This window comes from Dunckerocampus dactyliophorus, chromosome 2 (genome assembly GCF_027744805.1).
Source record: "Dunckerocampus dactyliophorus isolate RoL2022-P2 chromosome 2, RoL_Ddac_1.1, whole genome shotgun sequence".
NCBI classification, from domain to species: Eukaryota; Metazoa; Chordata; class Actinopteri; order Syngnathiformes; family Syngnathidae; genus Dunckerocampus; species Dunckerocampus dactyliophorus.
Genome location: NC_072820.1, coordinates 18,041,873 through 18,069,797, shown reverse-complemented (window position 1 = coordinate 18,069,797; position 27,925 = coordinate 18,041,873). Strand labels below are relative to the sequence as shown.

General features: G+C 41.7%; 1 protein-coding gene across 1 annotated transcript; it reads left to right on the top strand.

Annotated features, from left to right (window-relative positions):
• Positions 1–1,253: 1,253 nt before the first annotated feature.
• abhd3 (abhydrolase domain containing 3, phospholipase) lies at positions 1,254–27,219 on the top strand. Its single transcript, XM_054768599.1, has 9 exons — positions 1,254–1,513; positions 3,445–3,608; positions 7,304–7,486; positions 11,546–11,591; positions 17,212–17,324; positions 18,499–18,672; positions 18,892–18,940; positions 19,016–19,181; positions 23,214–27,219. Exons 1-9 carry the CDS (start codon positions 1,352–1,354, stop codon positions 23,393–23,395), a joined length of 1,239 nt encoding a protein of 412 aa, XP_054624574.1. The 5' UTR covers positions 1,254–1,351; the 3' UTR covers positions 23,396–27,219.
• Positions 27,220–27,925: the final 706 nt, after the last annotated feature.

Here is a 27,925-nt window from a genome sequence, read left to right as displayed (position 1 = left end):
CTTAGTATGACCCAAAAGCTCTAAGAGCGCCCCTGCTGCAGCCCTCCAGTACTACAATAACTCTTGCTTTTTCTGTTACAATAACATTAAGCCAGAAACATTTGACTGTACTCTTACTGCTGCAACTAAAAATTAACATTTTAAGCATGAAATAGGTACCAAATGAGTATTAAGGCGATTATGAATTAAGGCAATTATTAGACATTACTTTTGCTACACCCACATAGTGCATACTGTTCAATCTGTCACACATCCCTCCCATGTGACATTTCTATGTATTTTGCTGCCCGATTAGCAACAATAACGTCACATTTACATTAAAGACTTGACACGGACTGTAGAAAGTCATGGTGTATAATAAATGTTTCTGCAACATGATATTATTGGTGATATGCTCACGAACACAAACTGGCAGGCAAGGCCATGATCCCACTCAGTCTGACAGTGGGCAGGCATGCTCATGGCAGCTTGAGCAGGAAATGAACAAATATTAATATTTGTTTTATGTTGTCATTATTCGCTTTCTTCATCATGACCGATTAGGCCCTGCCCCCTGCCCCCCGCCTGAACGTCACTGAAAGACACTGAGTTTGCATGTGGTCAAATCACCTGTTTGCCCAGGTGTCATAACCGAAGTGACGCGGCCACCTCTAGGTCACGTGGTTGCAGCTGCATAGAAAGTTAATAATTATATAACGTAAGCAAACAGGAAGCGGAAGTGTCACTTTCAAAGTAAAACTTTCAGAATAAGAGTGCATAAACACGCACAACATTGAGAATTCTAAACAGCTAACAGCACTATTATGAAACAGGTGAATTGATTTTCAGTTCTATCAAGCTGATAATATAATATTAAAATAATACGATACTACAGTATTTATATTATTTTTTATTGAAATATTGTTTCAAACTATGCTATTAGTCGTTTAGTAGTAATAGTAGTAAGGCGAGCTCATAGACTAGTGGACTAAAAAACGATGTTGTAGTCTACAGTATGTACCTTTTTGCTCACTAATTGTGTTTAAAACATCAATAAATGTATTTATCATGTTCTGATAGCGTGCAAGAAGGCTTATGGTATAGTATTTCATTCTATTATGAGTTATGACCCCCATTTGTTGTAGTTTTTACAGTATTTGCAGTCCACAGAGGAGTCTCCCTGCCTTGGAAGACAGCAGGAGGGGCGTCAGACGGTCAAACAGTACCACTCCTTGGCGAGCCCTGCGCATTACACATTACAGCCTTACTGTCCTTTCCGTCCACCCTCATCTGGTCCCCTTGACTTGTCTCCTTCAGTGCAGGCGGCTTGCAGGAGTGTCTGGCCGGGATTAAGCACACAAGGCACCTTGCAATGATCTCGCTGGACCTCAATTTCAACATTTTGACAAGGGACCTGTCACATTACCTGGAGAACCAAGTCAAAGTTGGACTCTTCGGCTCGGGTGTTGGACTGTCTCTGGTGCTCGGCTTCAGTGCAGCCTACACCTGCTACTATCTCATATCGGTTGCCAAGGTAACGTATGTTTTTTTGCAAATGGTGTATATATTATTCACTCTTTCATTGAACCGGCGTGTGTGTGTGTGTGTGTGTGTGTGTCTGACATGCAGCAGCATCCATGCCGGTGAATGACACTCGACGATAGGCTCTAATGCCGACATTTTGGCACACTTTGTATTGCATTGCACATAACCCACTTACGATGTACCTTAAAGAAATGACAAATGAATGACACACATTCACCCGATCAATGTCAAAGCACAGTTCACCGGATGTCACTAGCGAAAGACAAGCTACTGTACAGTATACCTCCTCAACTGCTCCCCTACCGGGTGACTTGCGCTATTGCATCATAAACAACGTGCATTGTGTCAAGGTTTTAGGATAAATCATAAAAGATAAAGATCTCTTGTTATGAACAGCATGACAAAATATTGACAATAAATAATACGTTATTGCTTCATTTATAGCCTAAATGTATTTATACTTTATTGTATACAGTATAACGTTTCTATCAGTTATTATTTATTCATCATCAATCTCTTGATTTTGTTATTATGTATTCTTTTCTATTTGTGTATTTAATCAACTTATATATTATTTTGTTTCTTTGAACTTCGCAAGTCTGCGATTGGTCGGTGACCAGTCCTGGGTGGACCCCACCTCTTGGCCAAAGTCAACTGGGATAGGCTCCAGCATACCCCTGCGACCTTAGTGAGGATAAGCAGCATAGAAAATAGATGGATGGATGAATTGTGCAAGTGTAATTACAAATGATAAAATGTACTGTTTACGACTTAGATAAAAATGTACATAGAAATGGAAGTGAACGGTGTATGTATGCACTTTTGTTAGATTGTAGGTTTGTTTGAGTAGGCCTGTTTGAATAATTTAAAAAGTATGGTTTTTTAACTAAGCATCCACTAATCCATGAATGCTATTGTGCCTCAAAAAAGGTTCTTGATGTCTTATTATTCTGCCAATGGCACACAACAGCATCAAAATTTCTCAGCAAATCAGCTCCATCAAAGCACAAAGTACTGTATGAGTCTGCTTCTGGTCCAGGGAGCTGTTATTTTTCACAGTCTGAACCTGCACTTGTTTGAAAGTATTGGACTTTTTCTGCATGAATTACAAAGCCAGAAAAGCAATACTGCACTATTGATGTAGTGAAATCACCAGAAGACTGTAGCACTTTCTAAATATCCAATCAGAGAGCTGCGATGTCATCACTGTATGGCTCGCATGGGCATTGCTATGATTTGTTTGAATAATAAACATAATAGTTCATTTTTTTAAACAAGCATCCATGCTAATGCTATTGTGCCTCAAAAAAGTTTTTTGATGTCTTATCATTTTGCCAATGACATGTAATCGCATCAAAATTCCTCAACAAATTGCGCGGCATCAAAGCACCAAGTATGAGTCTCCTTCTGGTCCAGCAAGCTATTATTTTTCCAGTCCGCATAGATACCTGTTAAAAAATATTGCCCTTTTTCTAAATTAATTGCAAAGGCAGAAAAGCAATGGCGCGGCACAGAACAAGACCACTGCACGTACCATGTACCCCATCAGAGAGCTGTTATGTCATCACTGTACAGACCACTTCGGGATAGCTATGACATGCTGTGATGAAGCATTATCACACACAATTTTGGAAGAAAATGCTAAATGTGTGAAGTACCTTTTAATTTGTTTATTATCCTATGCTTGTAATGGAATTCTATGAAATCATTCACAATAATAATGATGTCAGGAAGCATTTACCAGTACTATAGTACTACAGTATACTATAACGGTATAGTGTCAAACTATCTGGGAACTACACAAACAATACAGAAAGTGTGTTAATATGTATTGTTTACAGTACAGCACATAAAAATGTTTTTTTTTCTACATTCCTTGTCACGTAAAGTGTTTTTTTTTTGTTGTTTTTTTTGTTGCAGAAGCCGCAACTCATCTCGGGGGGCAAAAAGTTTTACCAGTTTCTGCGCGAGCAATGTCCCATAGTGTCCGAGACCTACTACCCCACGTTTTGGTGCTGGGAAAGCCGCATCCAGACTCTCCTGAGACCTTTTGTCACGGCCAAACCCGGTGTTGTCTACAGAAAGTGAGTTGTCAAGCAAACGCTGCTTGCCTATACACTATACTGACCTGCATGTAAAACAGTGCTTCTCAAATGTTGGTGTGGGACCCCCCGAGGGGAGAGGGGGTAGTGGCGGTGAAATGTCATGGGGGGGCGTGAGTGGCAGAGACTGCTTTGAATGTTAGTGCAGACCTGCCAACATGTACAGTTTTTTTGTACTACATGCAATTTGAGAATGCCACTTTTATAGAATTGGCTTCTTTATAATGTAAGATTAATGTCTACGTCAACAAATGTAACCGTCTCTATTTCACAAACTGCAAATGTTGTCTCCTGCTAGGAGTCTCCATCTCCATATTTGCTTCATTGACAGTTCAATACATGGACATTAAAAGCATCAACATATTCATGAGCTATTTAGCATTGATGATTGTGGAAGGAGTATTGGGATGACACCGGGTTGGAGCCCTACTGATCACAATTGATGTTTGAGAACTGTAAGCCACTCTTCCCCCTCCTGAACCGCTTCACACAAAAGGGGGCGAATTTGTCAGAACGTGCACCTTTGCTGCGCTGCCTGTGCTGTTATTTTTGTAACAAATACACAACACGGTGGCGCTGTTATTAAACCCCATGGTTTCGGATGGACTTGAAATTTCTCCCACTGCTCAGTGTGCATATACAAAACACCCACTGTAACTTTAGGGTGTTTATTACAAAATGTGGTACCCTCCAATGTGGCTAAATTACAATAATCCTGCAAAGATGAGTCGGCCAAAATTCCTCCACAGCGCTGTAAGAGACTCATTGTAAGTCATTGCAAACGCTTGATTGCAGTTGTTACTGCTAAGGGTGACCCAATCATCCATCCATCAATCCATTTTCTATACCGCTTCATCCTCATTTGGGTTGCGGGGGCATGCTGGAGCCTATCCCAGCTGACTTCGGGCGACAGGCGGGGTACACCCTGGACTGGTCGCCAGCCAATCGCAGGGCACATATAGACAAACAACCATTCACACTCTCACTGGACAATTTAGAGTCGCCAATTAACCGAAGCCGGAGTGCCCGGAGAAAACCCACGCGCACACGGGGAGAACATGCAAACTCCACACAGAAATGCCCAGGGGAGAATCAAACCCAGGTGTTCCCGATCTCCAGGCTGTTCCTGTATTGGCCAACGTGCTAACCACTAGACCACCATGCGTGACCCAATCAGTTATTAGGTTTAGGAGGTAATCACTTTCCACACAGGGCCATGTAGGTTTGGATTTTTTTCTTCCTTAAAAATAAAAAGTTTCATTTAAAAACTACATTTTACGTTCAGTTGTGTTGTCATTGACATAATTTAAATTTGTTTGATGATCTGAAACTTTTAAGTGTGACAAACATGCAAAAAACAAGAAATCAGGAAGGGGACAAACACTTTTTCACACCACTGTACTGTCATATATTTTTCTATATTTGTTCATTGTACTTCTCTTAAAAGTAATGTTAAAATCTTGTCTGGTCTCGTAGATCCAATCTCGTGTATCGTCTCGTCTTGTGAACTGAGTGTCTCATGACACCCCATTGAGTTGTTTTTTAAAGATTATAAAACCTTGAGGATGTCTGTATTACTGTACATGCATGCCAGCATGTCTTCCAAGCATTTTGAGCACAATCCGTAGGGGGCGCTACTTATGTCATTGAGGTGAAAAAATGAGGACACCGCATTGGATTGTATGTCTTTCTATTATGTTTTGACTCAACAACAGCATCTTTCACAATTTTGAGTCCTCCAGTAATACTCATAAAATCAGCTAAGGTTGTTGGCTGGAGTTGAGAATAGCACAGGAGAACCCCACCTATAATAAACTTATTACTAACCCAAGGACAAGCAGCGTGGCAAAACTGTCCAGGTGGGGACTCATCTCATTGTTTCTCTGAGGGATGCTTTGTTTGCTCTCATTCTCTCTCTCTCTCTCTCTCTCTCTCTCTCTCTCTCTGTCTCTCTCTTTTGGGTGTATATTTCATGCTGCCTCTGTAATTTCAGCTTTCTGCTAAAGTGTAATGCACTCTACTTGCCAAGGGAAGGTCGTCCGGAGAGGGAGAGGAATTGATGTTGCGTAAAAATCCACTAGCGCAGTGCTTTCTGTCCTGCTTCTTCCAAAGCACACTAGTAAAAAGTGACTGTATGATCACTGGGGAAATGAGCCAGCTGTCAGCGGGGAAGGTTCTGCTCATTCATCCAATCCCACGATTTGGCAGCGGCTCACGATCAATACGCTGAAGTAATCACTTTACCTACACCAGAAGTGCTTTTAAAAGACGAGACAAGAGTCCATTGTATATTATTTAAATGGCATATCTGTCATTTTATCATCTATCTGCTGTATCTTTTGGGGATGGGCATTTGACTCCATGTCCTTGATTGACTATGGCAAAAAATAACCATAAATTAACTGTTATTAATTTTTTTAATCATAATTATTGAGGTCAGAGAGTACAGTAGTCCCTTCCCTCGCCACTTCATGCTTCAAATTTCACGACTTCACTCTTATCACGTTTTTTCAAAATATATGAATTCATAAATCAGCGCTGTTCTGTGGTTGACCATGGCCTCTTAAAAGTCAAAATATGCATATTTAAGCCAAACATTGTTGCTTGGCAAAATTAAGCATTTTCAACCATAAAAATGGCTAAATTAACTAAAATAGGAATACGGGGTATAAGGCATTCAGAAGATGCATTCAAAGATGCTGTGACTGTTGTATTCTAGACTGGTCACTAGTTGCCAATAATGTAAGGCTGAATCCCAATTCTACCCCATACCCCTTGTCTTACCCCTTTCCCCTAGGTTTAGTGCATTCATGGGAATCAATTACACTGATGTAATGTGAATTACTCCTGTGTGGGATCAATAAAGTTCTTATCTTAGCCATCTGAGAAGATCAAATGCATTGCTTTTGGTGCTTAACTGTTTCCCAAGTATATTAGTGTGTGTTAAATTAGCCGCCAACTGTGGCTGTAGGCAACCTCCACAAGAAGGGCAGTAGCTGCATTTAAAGTATCATGAGTGGTCAGTATCCAGCAGCTTTATCTACCTCTGAATGCGCTTTACAATGTTGCTAGTCAGCCATTGTATACGCTATTAATTCTAGATGAGGAATTTGCTCCAGACCACTATTACAACATTGGTTCTGTTGCTGCTGTGTTGTGCAATATACAGTCATGGAAAAAAATATTAGACCACCCTTGTTTCTTCAGTTTATTGATCCGTTTTAATGCCTGGTACAACTAAAGGTACATTTGTTCGGACAAATATAATGATTACAAATATAGCTTAAATATAGTGTAATTTAAGAGCTGCTTTCTAGCAACTTCCATGGTTTTCTTGATAATAACTAAAATCACTTAAGTTCATACATCAATAGCTATAGCATTGTACTGCCAAAAAATTAAACTCGTATGAGCTAGTCTTGTTGTCATCATTATGTAAAGGTACCATTAGTTGTGCCAGGCATTAAAATGAACAATTTTTCCATGACTGTACTTGTTAATAAATGAGTATGTGGTCAAAGAGAGCTATGTTTTCCATGTCACCCTCTCATTAGTATTCCAAATGGAAACAGCCTCTCTCCAATTATCAACTGCTTGTAATTAACACCATGTCCTCTTTGCGCTGAAGGTAAATAAAAACTCTAGCATGACATAGCAACCTCTCGATGTTTCGGCAGTGAGCTTATTAAGGCAGCAGATGGAGGACAGATCTCTTTGGATTGGTTTGATAACGATGACAGCCTTGCTCATCCCGACCCGGCCTCCAGACCCACGGTCCTCCTCCTCCCCGGCCTGACCGGCACCAGCCGAGAGTCCTACATCCTGCACATGGTCCAACAGAGCCGGGATCTGGGCTATAGGTAGGTGGTCTCCTCCGTCCTCGCACATTTACTGTACAACACCTTGAATTACAAAAGTACATATACAGTAGATTCCCGCGAATCGCAAATGGCAAAAAACATGCATCATGGCTGCACCCTGAAAATGTCTATTTCTGAAACCCTATAATATGCCTCGCACAGTTAGTAAACACATTTTAAATTCAGTTTTACATTACATTCAGTGTTACAGGCATACAGTATACAGTATTGTACTCACAAAACAGTTAAACAACATCACCTCTTGTCAAAGCATCTTCCTGCTGGAAAATGTTGTGTGAATTGACCTGTGAGACAGCGCCCTCTGCTGAATTCCTAGCTACAGCACTCTTTTCCCCCGGCAGATAGCACTATCAAACCACTTTCTGTTTTAAGTTTTCATTTTAAAAAATTACACATACAGTGAAACCTTGGTTTTTAAACGCTCCCGTTTTCGTTTACAATTTTCAGCAAAATTTTACCTTCGTTATCGTATGATATTACATGTAACAAACTGCTGTATTTCACCTTTTGGCATGACGAATCTTAGTTGTTATAATAAAGCAAATTATACTCCCAGCATTGCTTGTTTATTCATCCATTTTGGATCACAGACCCAACACCAAATCACACTATACTTGGTTGATACAAGACTACTGTATCCTGTAAGGCACATTCAGTTGGCAAACTCATTGTTGAATGTTACACAAACTTTGTCACATCATCCTGGCAAAGAAAGAAAACATTAAGAAAGTTAATAAACAGAGATCAACGTTCAAAGATGTTGAGAAGTTGCTCTTAGTGTACATCAACCCATCCACTCCTCCTCTTCAGTCAAGGTAAATGTGATGTTAAATGTTCATTTATCCATTTCATTCGTCATTTATAATGACTTTGCATTGTTTTCTGAATGTGAAACTATAATTATTCTCTATGACATGTATTTTTTGTTAATATATTTGGATGCATGGACTGGATTAATTGGATTTACATTATTTCCTATGAGGAAAAATTGCTTTGGTTTTCGTACGTTTCAGTTTTTGTCTGACCTTTTGAAAGAAATGAATAACATAAACCGAGGTACCACTGTACAGTATGCCCATTTAAAGCAGAGAAAAGATTTGAACATTTTGAATATTAAACTGTTTAATAAATGTAACTGTTATAAATAAGTGTAAACATAATAAAAATGTATCAACTGGTGGGTCAAGGAGCCGTTTTGAGTCTTTGCTTGGGCAAAAACAAAAAATAATAATAATGTAACCACTTGTTCTAACAACTATTGTCTGTGCTATTCGCTTGCTATGACGTCACAGGACACGTGTCATGTTTATGGTCAACTTTGTCAAGCTTGAGTGGAAGGGGAAGGACATTGAGTGGGGACTAAACGTGCCGTCTGTCCGACACACAGCTGCAGATATCTGCTGGAGAAGAGGGTGCCATCAAGTGAGGGACAACGTGAGGGAGTGAGGGACACGCAAGCAGTCCCAGTGAAGCAATATTAACTTCAATGTTTTACTGATGTTGTACTTGCATTAAATATGAAAAATACGAGAAAGATATTCTGACATCTACACACCGCAAAAGTCTCTTGCCGCACGTGTTACATGGGGAGTAGCTCACATACTTGGAGCAGGAAGAGGGCGGGCTATAATGCTCGCAACACATTTGAAAATTAGTGCCCTCTTGGCAGCCGCGTAACCACTATTGATATATAAGATATTTGAGGACAAAAATGTCCACATTTTGTGTCACCACTTGTCACAAGCAGGACTGGTCTATTTGACAGGACCACTGCAAAAACACTAGTCAACACCTTCAATATGACAGGAGCGCTGTTTTTATGGACCTGGTCAACTTACTTGTCAAAGATTGTCCACATGACATGAATGCTGGCGTTTGTAGGAATCTGGTGCCGATTTTTGTCGAAGTTTTGAACTGATTTTGCGGGCCGGTCTAATGGGCCAGATTTGGCCCTGAGTCCGCTAGACCACTGCCCGAAAGTAGTCATACAGAGGTTTTTTTGTGGATGTCGGTGTTATTCCAGGTGACAAGCACAATTTGAGTGGGTATGCTTTGTGTCAAGAGCCGCACAAACTGCACAAAGAGGCAGCTTTTCTCCACCCCCGCTCTCTCTCGCTCCTCCACTTTGGAAAGAAAACCTCAATGAAGTCAGCATCTTGCGCCCCTGAGTCTCTGTGGCTTAATGACTTGCAGCTTATCACGCCGCCGTGAGCTTTGCAGCTAAGCCTGGACCAGCATCCAAGTTCATACTGCAGTGTGTTTTTTTTTTGTTCTATTCCACAAAGCCCCACCCTGCTGTTTGCTGAGTTACACTTAATACAGGTCCTTCTGAGAATACATGACTAGCTAAGGGGGGTTGAGGCTGTGTGTGTACATTTTATCATATTATTACTTTTTCTTTTAAAGGCAAGCAACATTTCTGTTAAGCTTATGTATGTGTTTTTGTTTATGCAGAAATACATTTATTTCGTTATAAACTGAAACGTTTTAAAAAACCCAATTTATATGGTGCAGACGTTAATAAACCTAAAAAATGTAACCTAAAACAATACATTAATAAAAATCACAAAAAAGAAAGTTACATTGAAAACTTAACAAATACATCAAATAAATACTCAATGCAATAGTTCTGTTGAACTGAAGGGTGTTATGTTCTGCGTCGCTCTGCTGCTGCCTGCTTTATTGTTGCTGTACAACGCTGTGATGCTGAGGCGGAGACACCTGCAGCTAATTTACTCACCAGGTCTTTTTAAGCATGGCGGCCGCAGTCACCGGATGCCAGATTGTACCTCAGGCTTCACCTGCTCACCGCTCAGCCCGGCCTCATACCTCGTCCTGTACCCCTGCTTTCTGGCTTTTAACTGTGTGTATTTTTGTGAGTAATATTCCCGCTTTGGTTTCTCTAGCGGCGTCTTGGGTTTTGTGCTACAGCTATCGTCTTTCGTGCTAGGCTTTTCCAGCAGTGATTTTCGTTCTTGCTGTTTGTATATTTTCCTGTCAGCCATTTGCTGACAGTGTTTTTGGTTCCTAACCTGTTGGACTGTGACGTTGTATTTTGTTGTTCACTTTTACCTCCTTGTGAGAACTACCTTTGTTTTATTAAACATTTTTTGTTACTTATTGGATCTTGTCTTCTCTGCATTGGGATCCATACATGCTGGCTAGAACCAGCCTTGACAGACAAATCTGGCCAATAATGGATCCCGCAGAGATGGAGCACTTCCGTACCACCCTGTCACACCAGGGCCAATTAGTTGGCAGTCACGGGAAAACTCTAAAAGAGATTATGAAGGCATTTACTGCCTTGGCGGCAAACGTAGGATCGTTGAATCAACGGCTTGAGAGGGCCTATTCCCACCTGCTTCAGGAAGCCCTAACTCCCCCTGGCGGCGTAGTAGCCAGCAGCACTCCTTCAGTGACTGCCCATACGCCTATTCCCTATTGTGAAGACAAATCATTGCGGCCATGCAGTGACGATGTTGGTCTTAATGATATCACTGTCCGTAATCGTTACTCCTTGCCCCTCATGGACTCTGCTTTTTCTCTGCTTTACGCAGCCCAGGTATTTACCAAGGTTGATTTCTGCAATGCATACCACTTGATGTTGTTTGTTTTTCTTAAATATTTTTTGTTACTTATCGGATTGTGTCTTCTCTGCATTGGGATCCACACACACTGGCTTGCGCCAGCCTTGACAAACGGCTTCTTTATAAAGTTGCAATATTACACTTCTTAATAAAATCCACCCATCCATCCATTTTATAATGAAATAATAAATGAATTAAATGTGCACTTTTTGTAACATTTTTAACAGCTACTAAAAAAACAATAGCACTGATTGGCCCAGGCACCGTAATAAGCCTAAAAATAATAATTAAATACATCTTTGATAAAATAATGCAAATAAAATAAATAGAAACAATTAAACAATTAATGACGTCAAATTGTTTTAGTTAATTAAGTTTTAATAGAAAAACATGAAACCCAACATAATGCGTTCGTAATGAGTGAATTGTGTGAATTTTCTGTGTATTTCAGAGCTGTGGTTTTCAACAACAGGGGAGTGTCGGGGGAAACTCTGCTGGTAAGACTCCAAAATTGTCTAAAGTGTATACATTTCAAGTTGACCTGATGCGATTTGATGAAAATGATCAGTTTGTGAACATCTTAAATGTGTTTTGTCATGTTCAGATTAGGTGAAATCTGGATCATATCTGCATCCAACTTTGACGGTATTAGCTTTGACCCTGCATGTATACATATACAGGAGCACAGTTTGCTTTAAATCAGATCAGATTTGCCAGTGATCAACGTTCCCTCTAAACTGTGCACGTGCCCAATCGGCGCACAGCAAATCCATGCAGCACACAAAATGAAATCCAACCTGAACTGTAAATGAAATAAACACATAACAATTTATTCTGTACCATTTTGCAATGCAACTCAATGAGTGACAGGCGACAACAAGTGCTAACAACATATAACATAATGACTAGCGCTGTCCAGCCAATGATAAGATCCTGTTGGTACATGTTTACTTACGCAGCCGATCAATTCATGAACGTATCAATTACCAATTCATTAGTGCGTTACGTAGTACATGCCGCTGTTGTGCAAATTAGCGTATAGCTACTGGTGCAGCGGAGTCAAGAGAGCTAAATGCTGCTAACCCCGTATGATGGTAAAATGAATGGACAGTGCCACATCCACTCAACAAGCCAAAGTAAAAAAGGTGGACTTTTAAGGTAGACTGACTCTCTCTAAGGAGCGAGTAGTATACATAAGCAACAAAATAAATGGTAAACAAGAAAAAAAGTGGAAAATGAAATTATAAACTAGGGGTTTTCTACAAGATTCAGATGGTTAATTGTATGAGACGGTTTCACGGCTTGAGAATAAAGAAAGCTACATTGTGAAATACGCCTGGCTGTCTGCTTGAACCCACTCATATACAAATTACGACAGAATGGAAGTTGGACCAGGTTTTAGTGTGCGCGTACGATGGAGCTCACAGAAGTCCAAAGAATGCTCGGGTCGTTTGTGTGTATGCTCAGACACTTGGAAAAATTAGGGGGAACATTGGCAGTGATATGAAAGAAAAAACAGACGTATTGAAGATTAGGTAACTAATTGCTTCTTTTGCAAGCAAACTCTGAGTCAGATCCAGTTTTCTGGCTGAATACGGACTGCGTCATGTGATGTACACACGCGTGTGGCTGCGCTCCCACTGTTGTTGCACAGGAAGGATTAAGTCTCAGGCAGATTTAATCATGTATTTTAATGCTGATGCCTAAGAAATGTGAGCAGGCTGAGCATGGCCACAGTCCTAACACCTGCTTTAATCTGTCCTCTCACACTTGCGTATATTTAGCCAACAGAATATGGCTGATAGTGCATACCCCTCTTGTGGTTTATGGCTGCCCTTATCTGGTAGAACACACAGTTCTTGTTGTGTCACACTGTTCTACACAACGAGCACAAATACTGTTTCATTCCAGAACAGCGTGTTTCCTCAGTTCGAGGACAAATGTAACTCTGAAGCCAAGGGTCGCTAAGTTTAGTATAACATTTTACAGTAGGTGATGTTGAAGATTTAGTAAGGATTAATCTGCAGCCCTGCAGTGTAACCTTGGCATGGTGTCAAGAAGCAGGGTAAACAGGGGTGCAGAGTATTGTTCCTAGTTTCAATCGGGAATTGTGCCACTTTCAGTGCTGATGATTTAGCATCTATGTGCTCTTGTAGCTTGTTTTCCATGTGTTCCGCTTATTAGTGGGTAGTGGGAACATTGTGCATTGTTTTAACAAGCCACGCTTTAGAATGAGCCCACTGTGTAGCTCAATGCGTTAGACGCCCATGCCTGTTAGAGCTTTTTTTGTAGCCTTACTGTTAAAAGTGCCAGTACTGTAGTATAGTAGAATGTAGTATAGTATATAGTATGTAGTATAGTACTGTATGTTGACAACCCGTCTTTGCCTGTTGACAGGTCGAACATTTGGGTTGACAAAAAAATGGAGACCCGGGAGGGTCATTTTTATGAAAAATCGGCCTGTTTATGTCGACATGTGTTGTATTATTGTCAACAACAACAATATACCTACCTAGTTACACAGCATTAAAACAGGCACACAGTGGCCTCCTGTTCACTGTAAAGTCAGCTTCAACTTAAAAGAATGGTAGTATTAACATGGAGTCTACCACAGCAACTAACAAAATGCACACATTTCGTTTCCTGCAGGGATTGTCAGCCATTGGAAGAAGGATTTGACTAAATTATTTGAAGATTTGCCGACTTGAAATAAATTACAGCAGCAGCTCTGTTGGGTAACAGAATGAAATAGCATATGAAAACAGAAGAATCTAAATAAAAATATGCAGAAATAAAGGAAAACAAAATATGCAGAAATAAAGGAAAACAATGTCAAAAAACTGCTGGAGGTTCAAAAATATCATATTAAAATAATACCCATCCACTTATCCTAGGTTGGGTTGCGGGGGCAGCGGTCTAAGCAGGGAAGCCCAGACTTCCCTCTCCCCAGCTACTTCGTCCAGCTCCTCCCGGCAGATCCCGGGGCGTTCCCAGGCCAGTTGATAGACATAGTCTCTCCAATGTGTCCTGGGTCTTCCCCAAGCCCTCCTACCGGTCGAACAACCCCTGAACACCTCCCCAGGGAGGCGTCCAGGAGGCATCCTTACCAGATGCCCAAGCCACCTCATCTGGCTCCTCTCATTGTGCAGGAGCAGTGGTTCTACTCCGAGTTTCTCCCGGACGGTAGTGCTTCTCACCTTATCTGTAAGGGAGAGCCCAGCCACCCTACGGAGAAAACTCATTTTGGCTGCTTTTACCCAAGATCTTGTCCTTTCGGTCACTACCCAAAGCTCATGACCACAGGTGAGGGTAGGAACGTAGATAACTGGTAAATTGAGAGCTTTGCCTTTCGGCTCAGCTTTCCCTTCACCACGGCGGACCCATGCAGAGTCTGCATCATTCCAGACGCTTCACCAATCCGCCAGTCGCTCTCATGTTCCATCCTTCACTCACTTGTGAACAAGTGAGCCCAAGGTACTTAAACTCCTCCACTTGGGGCAGGATCTCATCCCCGACACAAAGATGACACTCCACCCTTTTCCGGGCCACAACCATGGACTCGGACTTGGACATGCTGATTCTCATCCGGGCCACTTCACACTCAGTTGCGAACCGATACAGTGAGAGTTGAAGATCACAACCCAATGAAACCAGCAGGAACACATCATCTGCAAAGAGCAGAGACCCAATCCTGCAGCCCCTCGACGCCCTGGCTGCGCCTAGAAATTCTGTTCATATAAGTAATGAACAGAATCGGTGACAAAAGGCAGCCTTGGCAGAGTCCAACCCTCATTGGAAACTGGTCCAATTTATTGCTGGCATTGCGGACCAAGCTCTGACACCGGTCATACAGGGAGCGAACCGCCTGAATTAGGTGGTCTGGTACACCATACTCCTGGAGTACTGCCCACAGGATTCCTCGAGGAACACGGTCGAATGCCTTCTCTAAGCTCACAAAACACATGTGGTCTGGTTGGGCAAACTCCCATGCACCCTCAAGGACCCTGCCGGGAGTGTAGAATTGGTCTACAGTTCCACGACCGGGACAAAAACCATGGTGCTCCTCCTGAATCCGAGATTCAATTATCTAGCGCATCCTCCTCTCCAGAACCACTGAATAGACCTTACCAGGAAGGCTGAGTGTGATCCTACAATATTGGAACACACCCTCCGGTCCCCTTCTTAAAAAGGAGGACCACCACCCCGGTCTGCCAATCTAGAGGCACCTCGCCAGATGTCCATGCGATGCTGCAGAGTCGTGTCAACCACGACATCCCCACAGCATCCAGGGCCTTAAGGAACTCCGGGTGGATCTCATCCACCCCCGGGGCCCTGCCACCGAGGAGCTTTTTTGACCACCTCTGCAACCTCAGCCCCAGAGACAGCAGAGCCCACCGTGGAGTCCCCAGGCACTGCTTCCTCATTGGAAGACGTGTCAGTGGGATTGAGGAGGTCTCCGAAGTATTCTTTCCACCGATCCACAACATCTCGAGTCGAGGTCAGCAGCACACCATTCCCACCATACACAGTGTTCACACTGTACTGCTTCTTTAATAAAGTAAAAACTTGGACACTTCATCAAATCTTCTGAGCATCTCATGGGTGAACTCCACAAGTGCGTTTGTTTTTTATGATGTGGCAGTCAACCAGCACCACAGACATCCGCTGTAATGATATGTACGTATATATTGTCATTCGGAGACTCTCTCTGACTGAATGTTCTGAACTCCTGTTTGAGTCTCAGCATCACATTATGTAGAATATTGCTGCCCGGCAGTTGTGCCTTACCTGAACAACCTGTTATGTTGTCCAAACTGGTTGACAGTGAATCAACAGCACCTTTACTGGTTGCAGCCAAGTAGTGCACTCCATTTGGATGCCATGAATCAACACTGGATTCTACGAAATTGTCAGAATTCTCAGATTAATTAATGGATTATTACATCCACCCCTAATCATTTAGTTTGTCGTAAACCAAAGCAGGTTGTGTCTTTTTACTGTAGACACTAAAATCCTCCTACAGGCTTGTGTGGAGGAAGCACAAGGGAGAAGTTCAAGAGGAATTTACTTTGCCTGAAGTTTCTACTTGAATTCTAATGAAGGAGCCTGAGAAGCGGAGCCAGCAGCAGCAGGAGGAGGAGAAGAAACAGGACAAACAGGCACCCCCTCTCGAGAAGAGAATCAAAGTTCTTACAATTTAAAGCAACCTGACAAGCGGAATACAAAAGGAGTTAGCCTTTAGAAGCTATATGCTTAATGATAGCATGTAACTGTGTTGCGTTGGTGGTGCATTAGGGATCAAACCACAGCCCTCATCAATCCGTCCATTAGTTTTCTACACCACTCGATCCATTGTGTAGAATTGATTGTTGATGGATCTCATCTTGAAGTAGTTAGTCGCAAAAATGGAGTACACTACTTGGCTGGAACCAGCAGAGGCGCTGTTGCTGTCACACTTTTGACCAGTAATGTACTTCAACTACTTTGCTTTGCTACGTTCTTTGACAGTATAACTTCAACTATGGGAAGGTGAGCTAAAACGTAAGCAGCTAGGCAACTTGGAAACAGGAGCTCAGAACATCTCATTAACAGTAATATTGTTAAAAATAACAATGCATCTATGAATTGATTAATTTCCCCCATAATCAACTGAGGACATTTAGAAACAACCACTTAGCTAGGCTATATGTGTGTTTAAAAAAATCTAATTTGTCTTTGAACATGAATTTTATAAATAAATTTAAAAAAAACATTGTTCAGGAATGTTTAATGAAGTAAAATTTTGCTCTCTAATAGACACAGGAACATTTTATTTTCTGGTTTGTGGGAATGCTTGTTGCTAGGCTGATTTCATAGGGCTCCATCATAACTGCCCCACAACCAATAAAACTGATATATATGCAGGCCAATCCTACAAGGCTGTTTGAATGGCAAACTAGAGGCTGAACAGGAACAAGAAGTCTACATTTTTAACACAAATTTCTCACTCTGTATTAACGTATTGAATGCTGTCTGTAATAAATATAAATGTAAATCACAACTTACTTATTTGTATATTGGGGGTTAAAATTGAATGTACAGTATATGATATCTTGAAATGTTTGCATCCTCTTCTAGACGCCACGGACCTACTGTGCCGCCAACACAGAGGACCTGGAGACTGTTATCGATCACATCCACATCACCTACCATGCCGCTCCCATGATGGCGGCGGGCGTGTCCATGGGCGGGTAATGAAGCCACTTGCGCTATTCGCTGACAAATCCCCCCTGAATGTAACTGAAAGTGGCCTCCCTCTGCGGGATTAAATGAGATTAACATTAATACCTTGATATGGCCTGACATAACAAAATCCACCGTCGGTAAATGGTGCACTCACGTTTATGAATTTCACTGGCCTTGTGATCCCCTTTTGCAAACAAGCGAGAGGAATCAGACATTTTACTTTGTGTTTTTAATACACAACTGTGTAAAGAATAAGAATAAAACAGTGCTCTTTTAAAATGCTAATTTTAACTACTACCTACTCTACTGCTAATGTTTGTTATTGACTCCTATGTACAGATTTGCTATGTACAGTGTTACATAAAAGGCATTAATTTACAGAAAAGTAAAGTTTTTGTTTGCTAGAACTGAACTTTCTCTGTTAGACATTACAGCCAAAATTGTAACATGTTAGCGACAACTTGCTCGCTCCTCAGTTAGCTGCTCGGCCTCTTCATCAAATACCTTGACCTTTGTCTTCTTAAATAGTCATTCATTTCAATGGGGTCGCTCCTAAAAGCTAAAGGTGACTCATCCCTTTTTATTACAAACTCAAACTTAAAGGAACTGCCAAAGAAACCCCTCCCCGCCACTCTAAGAGCTGTACATTTTGTGATAACTATGCTAATGAGTTAGAGTTTCTTATCTATGTTTGTTATCTCTTTTCACTTTCTCAATGATGCTTCCTAACCCTGAATTAAGCTGTTAGTTGTTGCTTACAACTGACATTTGTACAGTTTATTTTGACATTATTGCCAAAATTGGATCAGTAACAACATGCTAGATGCTCAACTTCACATCGTATAATTTCATGTATCCACCTTTGTCTTCGTGAAAAATGAAGTTTCAGCTCGGTAGTTCTTAAAAACAATCTACTTTCTTACTAAATTGCAGTTTAAAGTCATTTTCATAGTTGGTAGCAAGCTGCTAACTTCCAAAGAAGGCGTTCTTCACTATTCTAAGAGCTACACATTTTGTCCTGACAGTGCTAATGAGTTAGATTCTCTCATCTACAGTATTTTTTAACATTATCTCCTTGCATATTCAGGATGTGCTAACCATTAGTTGTTAGCATTCTAAGAGCAATGCATTTTGTGCTAACAGTGCTAATGAGTTTACGCTGTCATTTGTCATCTCCAGGATGATGCTCGCCAACTATTTGGGTCGCAAGGGCCAGGAAACGTGCCTGAAAGGGGTGGTGGTCTTCTCAGCGGGCTGGGACGTATTCGAGTGCACGGCTTCGCTGGAAAAGCCGCTGGACCGTTTTCTCTTCAACTCCTACCTCACCAGCTGCCTCCAAGCCTCCGTGCACAGGTCAGCCAGGGGGCCACAGCAGGATTAACCGCTAGCTTGCTGCCAATGCTAGGGGGGCTTAGCACTTTAGCAGTCTGGAGATTAATTCGTATATGCTGATCGGGGTGTTTTTTGTTTTTTTCTTGGAATCACGAGTGCAGGTGCAAGTGAAAAGCTGTTTAATTATCTAAATGGATGTCAGTATCAGTGCAAATACATTTTTTGTAATCTGTCCACCAGACACAGACCAGTGCTTGAAAAGTGTTATGACATCGACCACGTTATGAAGGTAGGCCATCATTTCGACTAAAACTGTCAATCATCATAGACACATGAGTAATTGCTCCCCCGCCCTCTGTCTCAGGCCAGGACCATCCGAGAGTTTGACGAGAGGTTTACGTCCATCATGTTCGGTTACGCCACCAACGACGAATACTACCACGATGCCAGTCCTGTCCACAGGTTGAAATCGGTGCAAGTGCCGATGCTGTGTCTCAATGCTGCTGACGACGTCTTTTCCCCGTCTCATGGTGAGAGACACAAGTCATAACCCTCATGCTAAATGCAAACAAGTTATGGTGTTAAATGTTGAATTTAAACTTTTTTATTGGAACCATGTTCAGTAATGGTTACATTGATTTGAGCGTGCATACATGTTACATCGGAATACTTCACATATTACAGTTCACAATTCCACATGTCCAAAAAGGAGTAGGAAGAAGCACAGCTCATATAATCCATCCTACCTCCTCTCTGTTTCAGAGCAATTGCTGATACATTTGTTCACTTCCTGTATTCAACGTGTACCCATTACCAATTCTGAAACAACATAAGAAAATGAAAGGCAGTATAATAATGTGTTACAATAGAGCAGGGGTCACCAACGTTTTTCCTTGTGAAGCTACTTTTACAAAATGAAAATGGCCAAGAGCTACTCATTTTTGTAACATTTATTTTCAGAGCTTATTTTAAACCCAAACAAAGCGAATATGCTTGTTTTACCAGAACATTAACAAAATGCTGGTGTCCACAACTCACATTTTGTATTTCAGAATGCATTTCTTTCTACTGTTCTTTCATTATTAACTGAAAACCTGAATGAAAAGCAGGCTTGTGGGCACCTCATGCGGTCGTGGGCACCATGTTGGTGACCCCTGCAATTGAGTTACAATTTGTGAATCAATATAGCAATAATGCAACACAAAAAGAGAAATGATACCCTGGCAATCCAAATTTTAAAAATAAAAAACAAGGCCAGTCTGGCTGTTGGATGAGGCGGATGACACCTCGAATGAAAAACCATTTCCAGAATTCGACGATATTTTCAGGAGCAAAAATGTGATGTTATTACACGCCTTGAAGAAGGAGATGAGTGAGCTACTAGAAGAAGCTATAGCACAAACAAAACAACATTTGAAGGATCTGGTTGCAAATATGGAAGCTGCGCTATTGCAGAAGGACACCCTTCATTATGATCCATAATGAAATCATAAACCTTAAGGAGGAAAATAGAGCACTGAGTAAGGATACCAAAGGATTACGATAAAATATCAAGGAATTACAAGATAATAATGCGGCCTTGCGCGCTGCTCTTAAGGTGGTTAAAAACCCTATGGAAGAAAATAGAGCATGATGCGATGACATCAATATTATACAGGATGAAATCAAGGCACTTTTGGTAGATAATGCTGATAATGTGGCCTTGTGCACTGCTCTCAAGAAAGTTAAAAACCCTATGGAAGAAATGCACTATGCAATGATATCAAAGTTCTACGTGATGATATCAAGGCACTATTAGAAGATCATGCTGCCTTGCGCACCACTTTTGAGGAAGAGAAAGAAGCAAAGGAAAATATCACTGAGCAGAAGAAAAATGGATAAGATAAGATGGATCAGTATGCATGAATGAACGATGTGATCCTCACGGGGCTCCGAATTGCACCGACAGGGTAGAAGACAGGGCAGTCCAAAACAGAGAACCAAATGATATTGATGTTCCTTCAACAAAGCAACAAATTGCCAACTTCCTACTATCAAAGGGTGTGGATGTAGATATCAACACCATCGGTACTTGCTTCCCACTGTATGGAAGAAACAACACCACACCAACAGGGTATTTAAAAACTGCACTGCTGAAACAAGAGAAAGAAGCTGAAAAGTACAAACATCCACATGCATCTGTGCATCTGACAAAACGCAACGCTGACATGGCCAAGACAGCACGAGACTTGAGGAAGCAGGGAAAGATACAAAGCACTTGGAGCACCAAAGGCAAAATCTACATCAAGCTAAATGGAGGACCAGGAGAAGCAAAAGTGTTGGTTGTCAAAGAAATCAACATTCTGGATAGATATTAAAGATCATATTAGCATGACAACAAGGAAAATGGAGGATAAAATCCACAAAGAAAGAACCATGCAGTTAGAAGGATTACGTTCAGTATCATTTGACATTTGATATCATCATTGCAAAGACCTGCTCAACAACGTACTGGAATTAGGAACAATCACACTCACAACAAAACGAAAGTCAGCAGGACAGGAAGACCTAGAAGTGGATCTGGAAAGCAACAGGGAAAAAGGAATAGCTTTTTGTTGTTTTGTTTTCTTTAGTTAAAAAAAAAAATAATAATTTTAATAACTGCTTTGATTATATGGAAGAATAATGTACCGGTAAATAGTGAATTAGTGCAAGTTGTATACAGGAAGTGAACATATGTGTTAGTAATTGATGTGATACAGAGAGGGGGTAGGATTAAATAAGCTCTGCTTCTTCCTACTCCTTTTCGGACATGTGAAATTGTGAATTGTAATATGAAGCATTCAATGTAAACTGCATGCATGTTCAAAATAAATTACACTATAAACAAAATAAATTATTTATTTAACCTTCATTATAAATAAAATAATAACTTTTTAATAATAGTGTTAGTGAAGAAGAAGTTAGAAGTTAGGCAGAAACATTGTTGGATGATGAGTGAGTACAGACAATGAGATACTTCAGATTGGCCTAGGAAATGAAGAATAAGGAGAAAGTGCAGTATCATAGCATTGAACAGGTACTTTCCTGTGGTAACATAAAAAAGAGAATCCGGAACATTCATATAATCATAAAATAGCCTTTTTTACATTTTACTTGTACAGTATTTTTAGACACTTGGCTACAAATGGGTTAGGGCAATTCCAAGGGCCCCTGACTGACAGGGATACTCCAAAAATAGGTACAAAATAAAACGATTTTGCTATTTGGGTTGAGATATTTTTTACAAACATAGTTCTAAAAGGATTTCTTTGTTTGCTTTTGGCAGTAAAAGTTAAATCCACATTGACCATAAAGTAAACATCCATATTGAGCAACCCCCCCCCCATATAATGGTTTGGTCCTGCATTTAGCACACAGACAGTGACTGTGCTTCGTAGCATCCACTGCACTACAATCTTGCCTAGTGCTAAAATAAAATCTGGTTTTCAAAAAGGAAAGTGAGAAAGGAGAGGGAAGAAAGGCAAAAGAAGGAGACTGGATAGTACTACTAGGGCTGTGCTGAAAAACGGAATTGTCCGGCATTTACAGACACAAGTACATGTCTTTTTGAGTTCATAAAGGAAGCTATTTGTTCCTTGTTACCGTGAGAATCAAAAATAGTCTGTAAAAAGTCAGTGGCATTAATGAATGACGAGGCACTTTACATGAAATGTTACGTCAAACCTTTTTTTCCGCACTGTCCCCAATCAAAAATATGAAAGATTTCATCAACTTTGCCACAAAGCCATGGTCGTGCAACCGCCTCTTCTTTCTCTGTTTGAGAAAGAAAAGTACCCGAGTTTGATCCCCGACTTTGACAAGTTATTTTTTTCAAAAAATACATTTGTTTTCCCCTGTATTCATATTACTCCAAAACATGCATTTAACTAAATTCAGGTTCGAGTCAAATAGCATAAAAATACCTTTTAAGGGTCAGTTAAGTCTGAGTGACCACAACTGCCCAGAGGGCCTCATCTGATTTTTTTCATGGGGCCCAGAATTCCCAGCAGTGCTCTTGGCTACAAATGACAGAAATAAACACAAATGCTAACATTAGCTTACCCTTTTACTGCACTTTGTCCTCATTCTCCTCTTCTACAGAATTTGTCTACTAACCAAGAGACACTTGCAGAGAAGCAAACATAGGAGAACCACATTTTCCTCCTTTGTTGTTGTTCGTTAGCGGGTCCACAGTCTCTACTTTACTGGACATCCCCCACAGTCTCTTTTTGGATTAAAAATGAGTCTCCTTAACTGTGGGCTAACAGAGAAATAAACACAAATGCTAACATTAGCTTACCCTGTTACTGCACTTTGTCCTCATTATCATCTCCTACAGAATTTGTCTACTAACCAAGAGACACTTGCAGATAAGCAAACACAAGAGACCTTCATTCTCCTCCTTTGTTGTTGTTGTTAACACATCCACAGTCTCCAATTTGTTACACTTACCCTCAGTCTTAATTAGAGTCTCTGAACTGTGGCCGGCAGGAAAGTACAGTAAATTTGGGAGTCCATCCTTGCCTTTGTGTATTCTACAGCCATCCCCGTAGAAGCGGTGAAGCAGAACCCCAACCTGGCCATGCTCATTACCTGCCACGGCGGCCATATTGGCTTTCTGGAGGGCCTGTGGCCGAGGCAGAGCACTTACATGGACCGAGTCTTCCGACAGTTTGCCCGGGCTGTCATTGAGCAAGGAAGTCGACTCCAAGACCTCTCCTGAGAGGACCTCCACCAAGTGTCCCACACTCCCTGTACTTTCATTATTTCCGTCCTCATTGCATTCCATCTACTCCTTATTCTTCCGTCCTTGCACCCTTCAACCTTCTAACTTCTTTGCATTCTATCCTTCGTCCTTACCTCGCTGCATTCCATCCATTCCTTTTTTTTATCCTTTCCTTCCATGTATTGACCTGCTTTCATCTTTGTCCTCCATGCAACCATGCCCTTTCTCCTTCTATCCACAAGCAAAAAAGCAAGCAAAACTCATATGAAGTGCACATCCTATTGTCTGTGCTCAACCTCATTTTATTTGTTGTAATCATTGTTTGTGACCATGGCTTCATTGAAAGTGATATTGACGACAATGTTTGGCCACATTAGCTAGCTGTAAAAATGATTTGAATACACGTACTGTACAAGGAATTCAACCATGTTATCTCACAATATGTCCTTTATTGTTCATCTGTAGGATTTTAGCCCTCAGGGATTTTATTTCTTTATACTCATTTAGCTTTAGGTTTCATTTTAAAAGGAATAGTTTCACTTTTTTGGCACCTTTTCTCCATTTTCTGACAAGTGTTCAACACCACTGCACTACTTGTTCTTTAAAAGTGAAGATGATGCTAAAAAAAAAGGCTAGCTTATGATCAGCTAGAAGTGGACTTTTATGTCCTCTACGCAAAAATAACTACATATAAAACGTCATGAAATAAATAAATAAATAAAAATTTTTATTATACAGTAATTAATTAAGATGTGACATTTAACCAGAAAAGTTTATTTTTCATTTTTATTTCCACAACAGATTTTCACTGCACAACAAGATCCTTGATCTCATCCACCTCCTCTTGATCAACAGATTTACTCATTTGTAACAAGTAACTAAATAAGGTAGATTGTATTATTTAAAAATGAAAAAGTTTGAATAAATATATAAATAATAAGCATAAATAAAATATAATGTACGCTATTTTGATATTTTTATTGTTACATTTAGATTAAAATTAATTTTAAAAGATTTTATTTAAAAACAATTTAAAGTCAAATTTAATTTCCTGTGTAATTGACTCTTTTAATCCATCCATCCATCTTCTACCGCTTATCCGAGATCGGGTCGCGGGGGCAGCAGCCTAAGCAGGGAGGCACAGGCTTCCCTCTCACTTTGTCCAGCTCCTCCCGGCGGATCCCGAGGCGTTCCCAGGCCAGTTGGGAGACATAGTCTCTCCAACGTGTCCTAGGTCTTCCCCGAGGCCTTCTACAAGTCGGACTTGCCCTGAACACCTCCCCAGGGAGGCGTCCAGGAGGCATCCTGACCAGGTGCCCAAGCCACCTCATCTGGATCCTCTCAAGGCGGAGGAGTAGCATTTCTACTCCGAGTCTCTCCCGGATGACAGTGCTTCTCACCTTATCTCTAAGGGACAGCCCAGCCACCCTACAGAGAAAACTCATTTCGGCCGCTTGTATCCGCGATCTTGTTCTTTCGGTCACTACCCAAACCTCATGACCACGGGTGAGGGTAGGAACGTAGATCGATCGTTAAATTGAGAGCTTTGCCTTTCGTCCGCATCACTGCAGACGTCGCACCAATTCGCCTGTCGATCTTGCGTTCTATCCTTCCCTCACTTGTCAACAAGACCCTGAGGTACCTAAACTTCAGTTGGGCCAGGATCTCATCCCCAACCCGGAGATGGCACTCCACCCTTTTCCGGGCGAGAATCATCGGACTTTGAGGTGCTGATTCTCATCCCGGCCGCTTCACACTCGACTGCGAACCGATCCAGTGAAAGTTGAAGTTCACGGCTTGATGAAGCCAGCGGGACCACATCATCCGCAAAAAGAGTCTCAATCCTGCAGCCACCAAAACATAAAAATAATTAACAGAATCGGTGACAAAGGGCAGCTCTGGCGGAGTCCAACACTCAATGGAAACGGGTTCGACTTATTGCCGGCAATGCGAACCAAACTCTGACACCGGTTATACAAGGAACGAACAGCCTGAATTAGCTGGTCCGATACCCCATACTCCCGGAGTACTCCCCACAGAATTCCTCAAGGAACACGGTCGAATGCCTTCTCCAAGTCCACAAAACACATGTAGACTGGTTGGGCAAGCACCCTCAAGGACCCTGCTGAGAGTGTAGAGCTGGTCCACAGTTCCACGATCAGGACGAAAACCACACTGCTCCTCCGAAATCTGAGATTCAACAATCTGGTGGATCCTCCTCTCCAGAACCCCTGAATAGACCTTACCAGGGAGGCTGAGGAGTGTCATTCCACGATAGTTGGAACACACCCTTCTCAAAAAGGGGGACCACCACACCGGTCTGCCAATCCAGAGGCACTGCCCCCGATGTCCACTCGACGCTGCAGAGCCGTGTCAACCAAGACACGCCCACAGCATCCAGGGCCCCAAGGAACTCCGGGCAGGTCCCCCAGCAGAACAAGGGAATCCCCTGAGGGAGCACTCTCCAGTACTCCCTCTAGAGACTCCAAAAAGGGTGGGTATTCTGAACTACTGTTTGGCACATAAGCTCAAACAACAGTCAGGACCAGTCCCCCACACCCGAAGGCGGAGGGAAACTACCCTCTCGTTCACCGGGTTAAACTCCAACATACAGGCCACAAGCCGGGGCACAAGAATTGCCACGCTTGCCCGTCACCTCTCACTGCTGGCAATGCCAGAGTGGAACAAAGTTCATCCTCTCTCGAGGAGAGGACTGGTTCCAGAGCCCTTGCTGTGCGTTGAGGTGAGTCCAACTATATCTAGCTGGAACTTCTCAACCTCCCGTCACCAGCTCAGGCTCTTTCCCTACCAGAGAGGTGTCCCAAGAGCTAGCTTCTGTAGCCGAGGATTGGACTGCCAAGGTCCCCGCCTTCGGCTGCCACCCAGCTCACTCTGCACCCGACCCCTTTGGTCCCGCCCATGAGTGGTGAGTGGTGAGGGGGTCCCCATGTCGTCTCTTCGGTCTCTGGCCCCATGGGTATAGGCCCGGCCACCAGACGCTCGCCATTGTGCCCCTCCTCCAGGCCTGGCTCCACAAAGGGGCCCCAGTGAGCCGCGTCCGGGCAAGGGAACACGTGATCCAATGGTTTGTTTCATCATAGGGGTCTATAGGGCCGCCCTTTGTCTGGTCCCTCACCTAGTACCTGTTTGTTGTGGGCGACTCTACCAGGGGCATAAAACCCCCCGACAACTTAGCTGCTCCTTGGATCATCGGGACACGCAACCTTCTCCACCACGATAAGGTGTTAGCTCAGGGAGGAGAACTAATTAATTTTGCCATAAAAAAGTCAACTCCTCCACTAATGCAAAACAAAGAGTTGAGCTTTAGTGTCACATTAAGGGGAATTAGCCAGCTGTTGTGAAATGACTGTCATTTACCAGTTAGCATATTTTAACTGTATTAGTGGTTTGAAGCGGCGTATGCTTATGACACGAGACAATAAAATGTCTGTGAAATGTTAAATCTTTATGTTGAGTGAAGCCACGGTGTTGACACATTAAAGATCAATTAATTATGGGTGCCGTCAAGGATGTCTTTGAATGTCATCAAATGTACACGTAGCTTAAATCTACTGCATGTATTCTATTTCATTAGCACCTGCTTTTGTTAGTTAACATTATTCATGATGACAAGGAATGTGGAATTGCACTATTTTAGATGGCCATGCCTCTGATTCCTTAATAATTCACAGCACCTCATGTCAAGTGATATGTTCAACAATTCCAAAGGCAGTATTGATGTAACACTGGGTGCTAAGTGTGATTGAATGTAATGTAACACGCACAGGAAGTGTACACAATAAACCAGCGGTGAAGTGTAACTAGGCTGCGTTCACACGTGTCATGTTTGGTTTGGTTCAAAGGAACTCTGGTGCGTTTGCTCTGCTAGTACAGTTTGTTTCTGACAGCCATCGTGGACCGAGACCACTTGAGAGGTAGGTCTTGGTTTACTTGCAAGTTCATTTGCGCTCAAATATGAACACTAGAAGGACCAAAAACACGTACCCGCGTTAAAATGGCAGCAGAAACGACACATATGTCTTCAAAAGTACATCTTTGAAGCTTTTTGAGAAATCTCGGGTGGTAAATATAACAGAACATAAAAATATCCCACATTCAATAATCAAACAGCATTTTGGTTGAGAAAATTTGAATTATGTCACATGATATATCACGGAAGCTCTTTAAAACTATTGCTTTTTGTAAAATGTAAGGTGGTAAATATAACAGAATATTCCAAAATGCTTCATATTCCACCCTGCAGACAGCATTTGCTTTGGGATATTTGCATTATGTCACATGATATGTCACAAAAGCTCTTGAAAAGTATATTTTAGAAGCTCTCTGTCAAATCTAATGTGGTAAATATAGCAGAATATAAAAATAACCAACATATTTAACCCAGCAGACGGCATGTTAGTTTGTAACATTTCAGTTGCGTCACGTTATATCACAAAAGCTGTCATGTTCTGCATTCTGCTCTGCTGCCCTCTGCTGTTTTTGTGTTGCAGCACATCCCTGAACATG